The 17032-nt window shown below is 37.2% G+C and overlaps 1 protein-coding gene across 11 annotated transcripts in view; it reads right to left on the bottom strand.

Moving 5' to 3' along the window:
• MRPL1 (mitochondrial ribosomal protein L1) overlaps nucleotides 1-17032 on the bottom strand; it is a 118081-nt gene that overhangs the window by 49520 nt on the left and 51529 nt on the right. For all 11 annotated transcript variants that reach the window (XM_021100620.1, XM_003129122.6, XM_021100623.1 and 8 more), the window contains 4 exons: nucleotides 11295-11553; nucleotides 7774-7857; nucleotides 5701-5772; nucleotides 2655-2766 (listed from right to left, as the gene is read on the bottom strand). In XM_021100620.1, coding sequence (XP_020956279.1) covers nucleotides 2655-2766; nucleotides 5701-5772; nucleotides 7774-7857; nucleotides 11295-11553 — 527 coding nt within the window. The remainder of the gene's footprint in view (nucleotides 1-2654; nucleotides 2767-5700; nucleotides 5773-7773; nucleotides 7858-11294; nucleotides 11554-17032) is intronic.

Raw genomic sequence — 17032 nt, 5'->3', positions numbered from 1 at the left:
CTTCAGAAAAACAAAATATAAAACAAAATGGGAAATAATGAGCTCAGCTGCAGGGGCTTGTTTGTTTTTTTAATTCCATCCATGTGCTCAAAACTAATTTCTATTTTACCCTTACGTTTTCTGTTGCATGTTAGGGGAATCAAATGTTCCTAAACAAGAATCTGAATAAGCTCTAAAAATGCATAATATAAGCTTCATTTGTTCTAATGCACATCTGGTGTATTCCACTTTAACATTTTTGACAGGTTAATCATTTGTCTTCATGTTGAAAGAACACAAATGTTTTGCCAGTGCTGTTAAACAGATTGCGTGGGGCATGAAAAGAAAGGTTAGGGAAGGAGAAAGGTCTGTCAGTTTTCCCAAAATGCTTTGTTAAGCAAATGGAGGGGTGAGGGGGTGAAAGTAGAACATACCTAAGTAACTGACCTTGGTATACAGAAGCTATGATTCATTAGGAAAGTACAAAGAAAATAAAGTCCACTAATACAAAACACTTTAAAGGAAAATTTTTTATATTCAAAAGAAAAAAATTATTTGAAAACCTTTCAGACTAAAAATAATAATCCCAAATTTTACAATGAAAATGATAATTTAAAACACCTCAATGCTAAAGAAAATTGAGTTATTCAAGGAATGGATAAAATAGCAAAGGTGATAAAATCAATTTTTGTGAAAAATTAGTTCATCATGCAAAGCTAGGAGCTGGCTGAATACAGATATATTCAGTATTCAGTTTCAGTTTTAACTGACTATATTTAGTATTGTTTGGTTTTTGTTAAGCTTGAATTAGGAAAAAATGAGTATTATTTTCATTCAACTGCAGTTCTTGTTTAATTTTTTTTTTCCTTTGGTCTTTTTCTCTTTTTAGGGTCGCACCTGCGGCATACGGAGGTTCCCAGGCTAGGGGTCTAATTGGAGCTGTAGCTGCCAGCCTACACCACAGCCACAGCAACTCAGGATCCGTGCCGCATCTGCGACCTACACCAGAGCTCACGGCAACGGTGGATCCTTAACCCACTAAGTGAGGCCAGGGATCGAACCTGCAACCTCATGGTTCCTGGTTGGATTTGCTAACCACTGAGACACGACGGGAACTTCTAATTTTTTAAATAATGTTCCCTTTCAGGTCTTACTTAGAAAGGATGTGTGTGATTCCATGAAAACAAACACTACTGTAATGGAAATTCCTAATAAAAAACACCTTACCTCTGTCCAATATCTCATAAGGAAGTGTTACTCAATGCAGGCTATCACAAAGAAACAAAACTCTAGTACAGAAAAAGAAGTGAAGAGTACATCTGAATTTGCTTAAAATACAGAACATGACCTATAATTCAGATGAGCATTAATGGCTATCATGTATGAAGAATTTCACAAGATTTTTTTTTAGCTCACCTACTGTTAAAATTTGAAAACCAATCTACTAAAATGATTTTAAAATATCTGCTCTATTTACACCATAAAATTTTATTTGAAACATTTATCTAGAGCATATATTCAGCACCATCTAAAAGAAACTATATCTGCAAACGAATGTATTTTTCTTCCCAAATCTACTTCCTGTTTCCATTAATGATATGGAGAGATCCTAAGGCTTAAAAATCTCAGCATCATCTGACTCTTCTCTTTCTCCCTCTCAACCTGTCCATTCCTAACTATATAGTGCAAAGCCTTATTATCTTTGACATCTGTCCTCTTCGCTCCAATCTCGTTATGAAGACTTCAAATACTGCCTTCATTAGCACCTGCACTGGTCTCCCTGCCTCTAACCTTGATTCACACCAATACATCTTACAAGCTACTGCTAGGAGTTCCCGTCGTGGCTCAGTGATTAACGAATCTGACTAGGAACCATGAGGTTGCAGGTTCGATCCCTGGCCTCAGTGGGTTAAGGATCCGGCGTTGCTGTGAGCTCTGGTGTAGGTTGCAGACCTAAGATATTTCTGGGGTGTGGCCCGTAATTTCTGACTTACTTCAGTGTCTATGGTTCACAGATTCTTTCTACTTAAAATAATATCCGCCTTAATCTGTTCACCAAATCACTCAAGGTACAGTTTAAATGGGACGCCCTTCAGGATGCCTTCTCCGATTTCCCCACCTATGTATAAATTCCTCCTCTACCGAACACTTCCATCTCTTTGTGAATTTATCATAGAATACTTCCTACTTTATCAAAAGGCTATTCATGTGGCACCCTTATTTCTCTTACTAGATTTCGTAAGGAAGGAATATCCAAAAGGCGAAAGTTGCTTAAGGGAAATAACTGTAGAACTATACACAGTAAGCACACACATACATACGCTGAATGCTGACATAAATGAGCATACATCCTATAATGATAAAGAGGTATAAAATAGTATGATGATAACATACCTAGTGGGTAAAATGGTCCATTAACTTAAAACGAGAATATGGCCTAAATTTAAAGAACTGGTATTATAAAGAGTAACTAGGTTTTCAAAGTATATTAACTCACCAATATTAATGCCAAAGGAAAAAAAATTAAATCCATGTGGTCTTATATAACATAAAACTCAAATACTAAGACGTTCTATTTATTCTACATATATATTAGCAAATTTACTTTCCAACTAAACATACATAATAGAAAGTTGTTGATAGCATACTGAAATAGTACAAGAATTCTCCCTTACTTCGAGTAAGCTTAGGAAATCTTTTTTTCAGTTTCTTCCTTAATGGATTAAGCTCAGGCATTATTTCTGGAACAGCTACATAAAAGTCTGGTTGAATTTCATCATCCAAAATCTGAAAATCGGGAGAAAAAAGATAATCTTAGATTATACAAAAAGCTTTACCCTTTTAAAACTAAATAAAGTTTAATGCAGTTATAATTTCCCTTATAATTTAGAAAACAGACATTAAGCATAATTCTTTTCATCAAACACAAGGCTCATATGAACACATTTATCAATTATTAAAACCATTAGAAGCAAACATTTTTTGATGTTTTTTTCTAAATAGCCACATCTATTAAAAACAAAACAAAACAGAACAAAATTTATGGGCTTAATTCTCCCATGGAGTTATGTCAGACAACAGTGTTAGAAACTAGAACATGGCACTGATATGTACATGGTTCATACTGTCCCATAAAGCTGAATTCATAGGGCCATTAAAACTGAAGAAACATGATGAAAGTTTTGCAAGAGATCACAGGTAAAGTTAATAGCACCAGCTGCCAAATCACTAACTACTACATTGCTTTCATAAATTTCAAGCATAGTAGTTCCCATCATGGCTCAGTGGTTAACAAATCCGACTAGGAACCATGAGGTTGCGGGTTCAATCCCTGGCCTTGCTCAGTGGGTTAAGGATCCAGCGTTGCTGTGAGCTGTGGTATAGGTTGCATACGCGGCTCGGATCCCAAGTTGCTATGGCTCTGGTGTAGGCCAGTGGCTACAGCTCCGATTAGACCCCTAGCCTGGGAACCTCCATATGCGGCGGGAGCGGCCCAAGAAATGGCAAAAAGACAAAAAAAAATTTAAAAATTAAAAAAAAAAATTTCAAGCATCAAGAGAAATGAATCTGTAATTATTTTCACAAAGAATTGAAACTAAAATTCCCTTTGCCTCCAAAAACTAAAAGAAGAGTGGAATGGTCAAAGACAAGTTTACTTATAATTATTATCCATACTCTAATTGTAGTCTAAGCACAAAGAGAGTAAGTTCAATTTTTAAAAGACATTTTAAATTAATTCAGGCAGGCACCCCAAATAATTATTGTACTAATACAGTATACTCTATTTAAAAATGTGGTTAATTATAAAATAAAGCAACTTTTTAGAACAATTATTTTACCATTGATTCTTTGTGCATAAAATCTTACCACACTATGTCATTCAAAGTCTTGGTTTGGGGTTACACACTGAATCATAAAACTTGAACTCAGGCAAAATTGAGCAAGATTCTGGAACTTATCCTCCTGTTACCATTCTTTCTTTTTACAAATTCTTTAGTTCATAAATAACATAATGTGCTTCCCTGGACAATAACAACTTACATTAAAGAAGCACTTACCACATGGCAAAAATTCTGCTAAATTACGTTATATGGTTTAGTTCACTAATACAATAATCCTACGAGGAAAGCACTAACATTGACCACACATTCCAGATATGGAAACTGAGGGTTCAGGTAGGACGAATCAGTCTGTGCACTTTTAAAAGGCACACCCAAAACTCAAACATAGGCAGTTTGGTTCCAGAACCAAGGCTCTCGTCACTAGAAGTATGAAGGCAGAAGCAATTTTGAAATGTCAAAGGACTGTACATGAAATTTCTATTCCAAGATATTCCAATACTGACTCTAAAACATCTTCCTGTGAATTAAATTTAAAATTATGTTTCAAAGTTTTGTTATAGCATATCTTGGAATAATACAAAGCTATATGAAAATCTTGCTTTAGAGACAAGTAAAAATGAAACTAAAGTCCCTCAGAGCCAAGCATACTTGCGATATTTCACAAGTATTGTAATTAAAGCAAAATAAATTTAGTAAACAAAAGTCTTACTTAAAAAATGACTTAGGAGTTCCCACTGTGGTGCAGCAGAAAGGACTTCGACTAGTATCCATGAGGATAAGGGTTCGGTCCCTGGCCTCACTCTGTAGGTCAGGGATACGGCATTCCCATGAGCTGTGGTGTAATTCACAGACTCGGCTCAGATTCCAAGTTGCCAGGGCCAGGGCTATGGGTGGCAGCTGTAGCTCTAATTCAACCCCTAGCCTGGGAACTTCCATATGCCAGAGGTGTGGCCCTCAAAAGGAAAAAAAAAAAAAAAAAAGAAAAGAAAAGAAAAGAAAAGAAAAAGAAAAAGAATGAAATGACTAAAAGTTCAATTAATTCATCCTACATTTATCTATTATAAGCACCAGTAAAATAATATTTAAACTAGGTAAAAAATTCAGGAATGTGTTTAAAAAAAAAACTGTAGCCATGATACTGACTTTACTTCACAACCTGAATACCTTTTTAAGATAAAAAAGGATGAGTTTTAAAAGATACCAGGGGTTAACTTGAAAGAATATGCTAGTTTTGATGCATTACAGAGGTGGCGTTTTTCCCCTCTAATAATAGATCATCACTGGGACACCTAAAATAAATTCTGTACCTATAATATCTTATTTATCAAATAATTTTAAAATGTACTTGATTACTTTATTTGGGTTACTTTTTCAAATACGTTTTATGTAATGAACTTAATGCTACAGAACACTTTCTGTTCCCTTACCAATTCTTTCTTAAGAAGTAACTTCTTACCTAACATTTAAGAAGTAGAGCTATCTATTCAGACTCCAACTGTTGCTATTACAGTCCTCTAAGATACTCTTATGCTTGCAGGAAGAAAACAGACCACAGGCAGTATACAAGTTTAATAAAAAGAGTTAGTTCTCTGACTTCTGAGACCTTTCCAGTCCACCCACAAAACTCTCACAAACATAAAGGAAACAAAGGGGGAAAAACACACAATGTAAATCAAGCATAATTAATACCAGACTGTCTGGATACTTTTTTCTTAGCTTGATTTTGAAACTCAAAAATACTCCCTGTTCTGTAAAGCTCTACTGACCATTTATCAAAAGATATGAATATGGTGGTTATGTTCCACATGTAATAAATCAATGGATGGCAAAGATAACGGAACAATTTCTATAACTAATGAACACAAAAACAACACTGTACCTTCTGAATCAGATTAGTTCCTCCTGCAAACGCAGCTCCCTTTTCTTCTGCTATTTTAATCTCTGAAGCATTCTACCAAAACACAATAGTTTCAACATCAATCTTCAACAAATTCAGTCTGCTTTAAAGCACTTTATCAGAAATAACACCACAGTTCAAAATAAAAGTGTTTTTCACTTTTAACTGAAAATGCATCAATTTTCAACTATATGCATCAGAGATAGAACATCTAGAACAAGTTTAGTTTTTAGGTGATTAAGGTGTTTAACTAATATACGAGGAAAACACATCAAAATGGCATATTAGGACCCAACCAAGTGCATCAACCTAAATTTCCAATACCATCAATATATCACCTTCCAAAAAGAAAAGGTTGAAATATATTTAGTTTTGCTAATTTAAATGGAGACATTTATTAGGCTAATACAGAGGAATAAAAATTTTTACTTAAGAAATGACAGAAACATTGGGATGGAAATGCTAAAAAACCTGGTTGTGACAATCATTGTACAACTATAAATGTAATAAAATTCGCTGAATAATAAAATTAAAAAATGAAAAAAATAAAATTAAAGAAAAAGAAATGACAGAGTTCCCATCTGTGGCTCAGTGGTTAATGAATCCGACTAGGAACCATGAGGTTGCGGGTTCGGTCCCTGCCCTTGCTCAGTGGGTTAACGATCCGGCATTGCCGTGAGATGTGGTGTAGGTCGCAGACATGACTCGGATCCCGCGTTGCTGTGGCTCTGGCGTAGGCCGGTGGCTACAGCTCCGATTAGACCCCTAGCCTGGGAACTTCCATATGCCACGGGAGCGGCCCAAGAAATAGCAAAAAGACAAAAAAAAAAAAGAAAGAAAGAAAGAAAAGAGATAACAGAAACAAAATTTAGCCTGTTGTCTGAAAATTCAAAAGAAAAATTCACAGTATTAGTTTTTTTCTATATGTTCCATTTATGCCATTTGATTTTACTGTGAAAGTATATCACTCCCTTATTTACTCAAGTTTTGTGGCATTCCAAGAGCTACATTCTCCACTTTTCTGGAAAAAAGGTAAAGAATTTCTTCATCGAAGGTGAGACAGATGGAGAAGAATCAAAATACTTTACAAAACAAATTCATAAAACATGTAATAAACAGAAGTTTATACTACAAAAAAAAAAAAAAAATGAAAGAGACCTGGACTACCATACTTGTTATAGCCTTGAATTTCCAGACTAGACAACTTTAAAAGTGTGGTTTCTGCGTCTTCACAGCACTAAGCGGGCCCACTGCTTTAAAGTTTGTTTTCTTCTCTAAGTCCATAAGATCCTGCTGTATAGCACTGGGAACTATATCTAGTCACTTATGATGGAGCATGACGGAGGATAATGTGAGAAAGAGAATGTATACATGTCTGTGTGACTGGGTCACTTTGCTGTACAGAAGAAAGTCAAACAGAACACTGTAAATCAACTATAATGGAAAAAATAAAAATCATTTAAAAAAATAAACAAAATTGGAGTTCCCGTCATGGCACAGTGGTTAACGAATCCGTCTAGGAAGTATAAGGTTGCGGGTTCGGTTCCTGGCCTTGCTCAGTGGGTTAGGGATCCGGTGTTGCCGTGAGCTGTGGTGTAGGTTGCAGATGCGCCTCAAATCCCGAGTTGCTGTGGCCCTGGCATAGGCCGGCGGCTACAGCTCCAATTCGACCCCTGGCCTTGGAACCTCCATATGCACCAGGAAACGGCCCTAGAAAAGGCAAAAAGACAAAAAATAAAAATAAAAAATAAAAAATAAATAAATAAAATAAAAACAAATTTAAAAAATAAAATCTATTTTATTATAGTTTGAAGAATTAGTTTGAGTAGGAAGCATGTGGTAAATGAATAATGATGAAGTTAAGGTTGTAACTTAGCTCTTTCTCAAACTAATGACATAACCTCAAGTAAGTCACCTAACTGCTTTGAGTTCCACGTAGGGAAAATAAGTCTAGGGAAATACTAGGATTTTCTCTAACTCTAGCTATTCTAATCACTGATTAATGTGATAATGTAAAAAATTAAATGATACAAAAATTTGACAAATATTACTTACCCCTGTAAATACAGCAACTTTATTGATTTCTGAAGTGAATGGGTATGGCAAACTAAGAACACTGGCAAATGGCTCCACTTTTTTCTAAGTACACAATGGAAAAAACAATTATAAAAAGGCTCATTCATCTTTTCTGTACTTTTCACATCTGTAAAAAAATAGAACTGTTTTGTTTTTAATGTTTTGTGTCCTCTTATTAATTTTGAAATATTCACTGATTACACCTTAAGGCATAAGAAATATTCTTTGTAAGAATTCCTAATAAAATCTGAAGCTGCCTTCCGAGATCCATACTGCCTACCACGGTATCAAGAAACATGCTTGCTCAAGCCTCATCTCAGTACAATCTTTCCACATGAGAGATGCCAAGCAAGTTTGCTGCCCTGAATTAAATTCAAAAGAAAGTGCAGGGAATTCCCGTCGAAACTCAGTGGTTAACGAATCTGACTAGGAACCATGAGGTTGTGGGTTCGACACCTAGCCTCGCTCAGTGGGTTAAGGATCCGGCGTAGCCGTGAGCTGTGGTGTAGGTCACAGATGCGGTTCAGATCACCCATTGCTGTGGCTCTGGTGTAGGCTGGAAGCTACAGCTCTGATTAGACCCCTAACCTGGGAACCTCAATATGCCACGAGTGTGGCTCTAGAAAAGATAAACACACACACACACACACACACACACACACACACACACACACAAAGAAGCCATTTTCATTTAAAAAAAAAAAAAAGAACGTGGAATTTTTGTACTCCATCAAGGAGAACATGAATATAGATAGCTATGCATACTAAACAATATCCAGCTAATCTCCTCAGCAGGTCATCCCTAATTTCCATCATTGGTTCTAAACATCAGGTAAATCAGATGATATTAACCCTAAATCCAAGACAGAGTGGCTCTGAAAGGCTCATCCGAGTGGGTCTATTTTGAAGCAACCTGGACCACCACCACTTTCAGATATATTTGGGAGGTCAGTTGGAAAATCCCAAATAAACTATGGCATGCATTTGAGGTGCCCTGACATGGGGAAAGTTTCTACAGGGCCTCAGAACGAATTTGTTCAGTCATTGGGTCAAGGACCTGTCTAGGCCTGTGGTCAGATCTCATGGAAACAAGGCGTGGGCCCATAATTTTAGTCTAGCCTTAAGGTCTGGAAGAAAGAGAAAAGGAGCTGTTCCCTAGTGAAAACTGATTGAAAGATTATATTTTTAGAAAAGCTTTGATGGAAGATAACCTCCTGAGAATTTCATTTCAGACATGAAGGCACAAACTCTTGAGCACACTTTATATCAGCCATTCAACTCAGTTTTATTGACTAGCATTCCTTTGCCATTAACGTGTCACAACTGGCTTCAGTAAATTTTTCAATGGCAAGCAATCACAATAATAGCATCTCCTGGGGGAACCCTGGCATGTTTTACAAGCACTCAAGAACAAAAAATGTCTTAGGAAGACAACTGTAGCCTTTCAACGTTATTAGTTTACAAGTGGCCTCCATTTATGAAAGGAAGCATGTGTCCTATAAGACTTCATTACAAACGACACTAGTGGTTGACTGAGAAAGTGGTTATCTTGGACCTTACGACATTTTAAAATAACAGTAGCATTAAGGTATAGAATAAAATTACAATAGGGCTGGTATAAACTATAATAAGTAAGAACCTAAGAAATGAGCTTAGTTCAAATCCTAACTCCACCCCGTACTCTGTGACCTTGACCAAGTTACTTCACTTTCTATGTCTCAGATTCATCTCCTGAGATTATTATAGAATTAAATGAGAAAATGGATACAAAGCATTTAGTATTGTGGCTGGTACATAGAAAGTTTCCAGTGAATGCCAACTGTTTTCACTAAACACACTTACATTAAATTATTTTAATAATAACATTATTAAACACCTTTAATAGTAAAATTCTTTACTATTATCTAATTTAATCCAGAACTAAATGAACTAACAAGCATTTTATCCCCCTTTATATAGAGAGGGAAAAAAACCTGAGATTTGTAGAGGATAAACCAGAAGCTCAAAGTCAAAGAGCAAGTAGTGGTGATGCCAGGATTCTGACCTGTACTGTAACCCAACTGCAGAGCCTGTGCTCTTAAGACCTATGTTGCACTGCCTCCTCCTACGTGCTCAATTATTCTTGTTGTTGAGGTGGTTAAATTGTACTTAAAAACATATACCTTCTAGTTTGACCAAAAAAAGACATTCTCAGAATAAAAATTAAAATATCGCCAAAAAAAATTAGACTTTCTAAGTGAGAAGCTTATAAAATTTAAAGTTGTAATGGACCTCGATTCCAATCTAATGTTTTTCCCACTTTGGGAATTTTAAATTTTTTTTTTTTTTTTTTTTTGCTTTTTTTTTTTTTGCTTTTTAGGGCCACACCCATGGCATAGGGAAGTTCCCAGGCTAGGGGTCAAATCAGAGCTACAACTGCCAGCCTACACTACAGCCACAGCAACACCAGGTCCAAGCTGCATCTGTGCCCTACACCGCAGCTCACGGCAAAGACAGATCCTTAACCCACTGAGCGAGGCCAGAAATCTAACCCACAACCTGATAGTTCCTAGTCAGATTCATTTCTGCTGCACCACAACAGGAACTCCCACTTTGGGAATTTTAGAAACCAGTCTTCCCAGGAACTATAATACACAGACAGACAAAGCAGAAAGGTCCTGGTGGAGATGAGAGTTAAGTGGCGTGGCACCCCACCCATGCAAATTTGGTCTCAACCCAGGATTCTAAGGAATACACCCAAAGGCCCCTAAACTAATCCAAAGTCCTCATTTACGAGAAGGAACAACACACTCAGGCAGCTTAAGTCATTTTTCAAACTTACAGTTTAATACCTCAATTAAGTTTTGTTTTTGGCTGCGCCCTCAGCATATGTAAGTTTCCAGGCCAAGGACCAAACCTTCGCCACAGCAGTGACAACAATGGATCATTCACCAGCTGAGCCAAGAGATAACTCCAATACCTCAATTAATTCTAACGCTACTTTTGCTGAAATTTATACCAGTGAATTCCAAGTGAATAGGAGATACATGTTCATCAACTCTGCAGAGTGTATTCAACATTTTATTTTATGTGTGAAAAATTAAAAGACAAACATTTTTCACTGTAAAGTTCAGAAAGAACATAAATTTTCTAAAAATTATTATAGGAGACAAAAATTTTTACATTAAGAAACAGCAGGAATTCCCGTTGTGGCTCAGCAGAAACAAATCCAACTAGGAACCATGAGGTTGTGGGTTCAATCCCTGGCTTCTTCACTCGGTGGGTTAAGGATCTGGCATTGCCATGAGCTGTGGTATAGGTCGCAAACACAGCTCTGATCCTGCATTGCTGTGGCTGTGGCGTAGGCCGGCAGCTGTGGCTCCAATTCGACCCCTGGTCTGGGAACCTCCATATGCTGTGGGTATGGCCCTAAAAAAAAAGCGAGAGAAAAAAAAAAAAAGAAACAGCAATTCATTCAACCACAGTTCACAAATAAATTTATTTTAATTGAGTCTACATACCTTCTTCCCCAGAGTCATGTCCAGTGTCAAATCAAGATAAACACCTTGATTTGGATTAGTAAAGTCCAGAACTTGAAATTTCTTAAGTAAGTGAATCGCTTTCTCTACCTCGTATATCTGCCTTGGATATAAGCGTTTTAGGTAGACATCATCTTCAGGCTCACCTTCCATAAAGGGATATGATTTTATTTTTTCTATATCATCTTTTTTTTCATCTGATGCTTTTCCTTTGGCACCCTTTTGTGTTTTCTTTGCAGGCCTTAAAAAAAATAATAAACTCAAGATCAGTCATCACAATACGTAGTTCAAGAGACTTAAAAAGCTCAATGTACATTAGAAAAAAATGGCAAAAGATAAAGCTTATTTTAATTCAAAAGCATAGATTGCTTTATAGTTTTTCTATTTCAACAAATATTCGGTGAACTTTTGAACTATTGATACAAAGTTGAATAAGGCACTGATGCTGCTCTCTAGAAACGTTAAGAGTAGAGTAGGCAGACAGGCAAATAGGTAATTTCTATATAATGTGGTAAGTACTATGAGACCATTATCAGGGCCAAAGGGAAGCTAGCCCAGGAGGTCAGAGAAGGGTTCTGAAAGAGATGACCCCCAAGTCAATTCTTGAAGGACAAGGAAGAATTAGCCCAGATATATACTCAAGAGAGGTGAAAATATATATGACTCCACAAAAATTTGTACACTAATGTTCATATCAGCATTACTCAAAAAAGCCAAAAAGTAAAACAACCCAGATGTCCATCAACTGATGAACCAATACCCAAAATGTGGTATATCCTTACAGCAGAATGTTAGTAAGAAATGAAAAGGAATGAAGCGCTGATACATGCTGCAATATGTATGAACCTTAAAAACATTATGCTAAGTGAAAGAAGCTAATCACAAAGACCACATATTGTAAGGTTCCATTTATAGGAACTATTAAGAATGGGTACGTCTACAGAAACTGAAAGTAGATTTAGTGGTTGTCTAGGGCCAAGGGAGAAGGTTAGGGGAATGGGAAGTGGCTGCTAGTGGGCATGAGCTTTCGTTTTTGTTTTTTTCAAAACACTGGAACTCCCCAATTGGTTTCAAGAAAGCATTTCTTTTCTTTTTTTCTTTTCTTTTTTCTTTTTTTGCCCACGCCCACAGCATGCAGAAGTTCCTGGACCAGGGATCAAAACGGAGCCACAGCAGTGACCCAAGCCACAGCAGTGACAATGCTGGATCCTTTAACTGCTAGGCCACCAGGGAACTCCAGGAATGGGGTTTTGAGTAAAAATAATGAAAATGTTCTAAAATTGTTGCGCAACTCTGTGAGTATACTGAAAAGCACTAAATTGTACACTTTAAATGGGTGAATTATATATATGTAAATTATATCTCAATAAAGCTATTGTTTAAAAAATAGAGTTAGCCAGGCAAAGAAACAACATAACATGCACTGAAGCATGATAAACAGAATGGTACACAATGGAACTATTATAAGTTCTAGATGACTAGAAAAGGGGATGGTAAACGTTCTCTGTAAGGGACCAGGTAGCAAATGTTTTCTGGTCTCCTGTCTCAATGACTCAGCTCTGCCACTACAAGGTGAAAGTAGCCACAGACAACACAAAAATGAGTGAGTGCAGCTGTGTTCCAAAAAAATTTTTCAGGTGTCACAAAAGATTGTTATTTTCTTGTTTTCTCCCAAATCATTTAAAAATATAAAAAAATACATAAAACTCATTCTTAGCTTATAAACCATACAAAAATAGATGGCAGTGCTATTTATCGTGGAGAGAACAACAAATACTAGTTTTTTCTGAAGGCTCTTATTAATAAACATGATTTTCTCTTTTTTATAGGTAAATAAAATATTCTTGTAACATTAAATAAATTCCTGGATAAGCCTAAATAAATAAACGACAGGCCAGATTTTTTTGGCCCACTGGCCGTATTTTGCTAACACCTAAAGGGTAAAGCAGAAGGCATGAAAAAGCAGCAGATCAGGCTAGAGAATCCAGATCACAAAGGGCCTCCTCTAGAGGCAATGAGAAGCCACTGAACAGGAGTGACATCTGTATCTCAAGTAGAGGACTCTGGCTACAACGTAAAGGATGGATTTGAAGGAAGTTGCATCAGAGACAATCAAGAGACAACTCCCTTCCTTTCTTCTCAAGGAGATATAACAGCCTGAATCAGAGTAGTGAGAGCTAAGAGGATGGAAAGATTGTTATAGAGATGTCTTACAAGGTAAATATTGAAGATAGGGAAAGGGGAAAGAGAAGACTCTAGAATACTTCATAGTTTTCTGGTTTGGGTGACTAGACATAGAGCAGTATCATTAACCAAAACCAGAAATAAAGAAAGCAAAACAGCCTTCTTATGAGGAAGGTAGTCAAAGAGAAGAGTTGAGCTGGGGCAATATAGCTTGAGTGTGGGATTAGTTGCATCATGGGCCCCAATTCCTTATCGCTCCCTCTATTCAAGTTCCTTTGCTATGTAAGTAACTTTGCAGTTCCTCCCACTTAAAAGGGTGGGGTATATTTCCCAGTGCCTAGATCTAGTCGTGTGACTAGGAGGGCACTATAACAAAACAAAAGTGACTGTTTCTTGTTCTAAGAGGCCTTAAGAGGCTTCAATTGTTTCCACTTGTAAGTCTGTATTTCTGCCATTTTCATAAGAACAGGCCTGGGCAAGCCCAAAGGTAGGAGGTTGAGAGGCCTGAAACAGCACTGCCCCCACAGAGCTCCAGGCAATTCTCAGCTGACCTCAGACTCCCAGATGCACAGCAAGCCCAGCAAAGGTCATCAGAGGTACCCATTCAAATCTAGCTTAGATCAGCTCACCCACAGATGTGGGGCAATATTAATTAATTGTAGGGTGGTTTGTTAAGACGATGCTTACAAAATATCTAAGAAAATATGTTCAACAACAGTTTGAATCTAAAAAGAAAAGACAGAACTAGAGGTGATATATTTTCTCAGTACTCTTTCAATTACACCTTTAACGTTTTTAACATAAAAGACTTAAATCAATGAAATGATATTCTAGAAAGACATCTGGGTTCTGTGGTAGACAGAATAATGGCTTCCCAAAGATGTCCATAACTACATGGCAAAAAAGAACTTTGCAGACGGGATTAACATTAAGGAACAGGAGATGGGGAGAGTGCCCTGGGCTACCCAGGCAGGCCCAGGGCCCAATCTAAGCACTCAAGTCCCTGAAAGCAGAGAAACTTTCCCCTTTCTATACCTGACAGACAAGGGAAGAGACAGGAGAAATCTGAGCATGGAAGGATCCAACATGCCATTCCTAGCTTTGAAGATGGAAGGGAAGCCACGAGCCAAGGAATATGCGCAGCCTCTAAAAGCTGGGAATGGCAAGGAAACAGAGTCTACCTTGGAGCCTCTAGAAAGAATGAAGCTCTGATGACATCTTGATTTTAGCCAAGTGAGATCCATGTCTGACCTCTGACCTACAAAGCTACGAGATAATAAACCTGTGTTGTTTTAAGCAAGGAGGTTTGTGGCAATAGAAAACTAATATGGGGTCCTATAAAATTTACGGGAGAGAAATGGATGACAATAAAATGATTTTTAGAAAAAGAATCTCAAAAAGCAATGCAACACATAATTCCATTCTCACTTAACAGCACTCAATGAATCCTTATTTTTACATAACTAATAATAGTATCCTCCCAGCTAATGAGCAATTCAGCAGAATAGCAGATAATAACAGTGCTTATTTTTAATAGGACACAGGTGTCCTACTGGGTTGCTGACAAGTCTTAAGTAGGTGCCCAAGTAGATGGCTGCAACATGCCTCAATAGCACTTGGAAGTACCCCACAAAACTCTGAAACCTTCCAAACCAGAAAAATCACATTTTATATTTAGTAATAGAGCAGTGAAGCCAATAAAAGAAGCCTAGAGAGCCTGTTTTAATAATAAATTCTCAATCTAAAATAAGCAAAGGAATAAATATCCTAGCTTAACCTACAGATTTATTTACATAAATGCTAATTTCACCACTAAATTTTTAATCATGGCTGACTGTCAATTTAATTTGCAATTAGTAATATGAAGTTCCCAGAGGCTAAAATATTTTTTAAATTAACAAATATTTGCAAAACCCAATAAAAGTCTGATACATAAAGAGACTGACTTGGGAGTTCCCATTGTGTCTCAGCGGGTTACTAATCCAACTAGTATCCATGAGGAGTTGAGTCTGATCCCTGGCCTCGCTCAGTGGGTTAAGGATCCAGCATGGCCATGAGCTGTGGTGTAAGTTGCAGACGCAGCTCATATCCCACACTGATGTGGCTATGGCTAAGCAGGCAGCTGCAGCTCTGATTCAACCCCTCACCTGGGAACTTCCATATGCTGTGGCCCTAAAAACGCAAAAGAAAAGACTGAGTTGGGTAAACAGCAGTTTACTTATTTATACTTTGGACCTTGTTTCACAAAATATTTGAGATGGTTCAGTTAAAATTATTAAGTTATAAATGGAACACTGTATTCGTTTTTTAAAAAGTATATCATTATAACACAGAGCAAACAGGACCCTAAGGAAAATACTTTCTTCCAAAATTAAAAAAAATTTGCTATTGAATTAAATGTCAAGAATAATTAATTATAAACTCACCACCTATTATTTTCCATGACCCTTCAAAAATCACCTATCTTTATTCATAAGAAACACATCCAAAAGAACTTTGTTGTTCAGGCAGTTATGTAAGGTCCTATCAGAAGAGTTTAAACACTACGATTCTCAGGGAATAAAATAATCATATTAGAAAGGTTTTGAGGAAGGTGAGGGAGAAACACCTGGCAGTCTGAATTAGCGAGAACAGAATTTAGCTGCAGTTACCTGGGTAACTAAACCACACAGGTTAAATGAGTAATAAGAGACTGTATTCAGGCAATAACTTTCTCCCGGCCTCGCCTATCTCCTAACTCCAAAAGCCCGGCCTCGCCTATCTCCTAACTCCAAAAGCATGAAAGGAAAAATAATTCCATGGTCACACCCAAACAGAAGAAGAAAAAAAAAAATCAGTGCCAATAAAGTTCACTTCAAGACCTTTGAAGATCTGTGACCTTAGAGATCCAAGACCTTTAAGGCTAAAGAAGCCTTTACTTTGAGGAATTAAGGTGGGAGGCACATGACCACAGTCAAACTGAACTGAACTAAACGGAAATGAAGAGAAAATGCCTAGAGCATATAACTATTAATGGAATGCAAATGTATGGAATTCTTATTTCTCAGTGTAATCACATAAATTCACTAAAATCTCTGTGCTGGTTTATTCATTAAACTAAATGCAGAAGTTCTGCTTACATTTACCACGTAAAAACTGACAGGAAGTTCCTGCTGTGGCACAGTGGGCTAAGGAGCCAGCACTGTCTCTGTGGTGGCGTGGGTTCAATCTCCAGTGCAGTGTGGCGTAGGTCACAGCTGCGGCTCAGATTGGATCCCTGGCCCAGAAACTTCCATATGCCATAGGTGTAGGGGAAAAAAAAAATGACAGAATAAAACCCAGTCAATAATACTACAAATAAAAGCTGGAAAGAGCATTAACAATGTCACAGTCAGATAAAATCACTTTTCTTGAACCTGTCACAGAGCTGAGATTGCAGGACAACCAAGTAGGCCTGACATCTAAGGAGTCAGCCCGCACTCCCCACAATCCCCCTCCACATGCATACAGCTACCTGGGCTGCTGGGCATGCAGCAAGGACAGTTTCACCATGAGCA

The sequence above is a fragment of the Sus scrofa genome, chromosome 8 (genome assembly GCF_000003025.6).
Source record: "Sus scrofa isolate TJ Tabasco breed Duroc chromosome 8, Sscrofa11.1, whole genome shotgun sequence".
In the NCBI taxonomy this organism is placed as follows: domain Eukaryota; kingdom Metazoa; phylum Chordata; class Mammalia; order Artiodactyla; family Suidae; genus Sus; species Sus scrofa.
The sequence above is the reverse complement of the archived record's forward strand: the minus strand, read 5'-3'. Positions and strand labels throughout refer to the sequence as shown.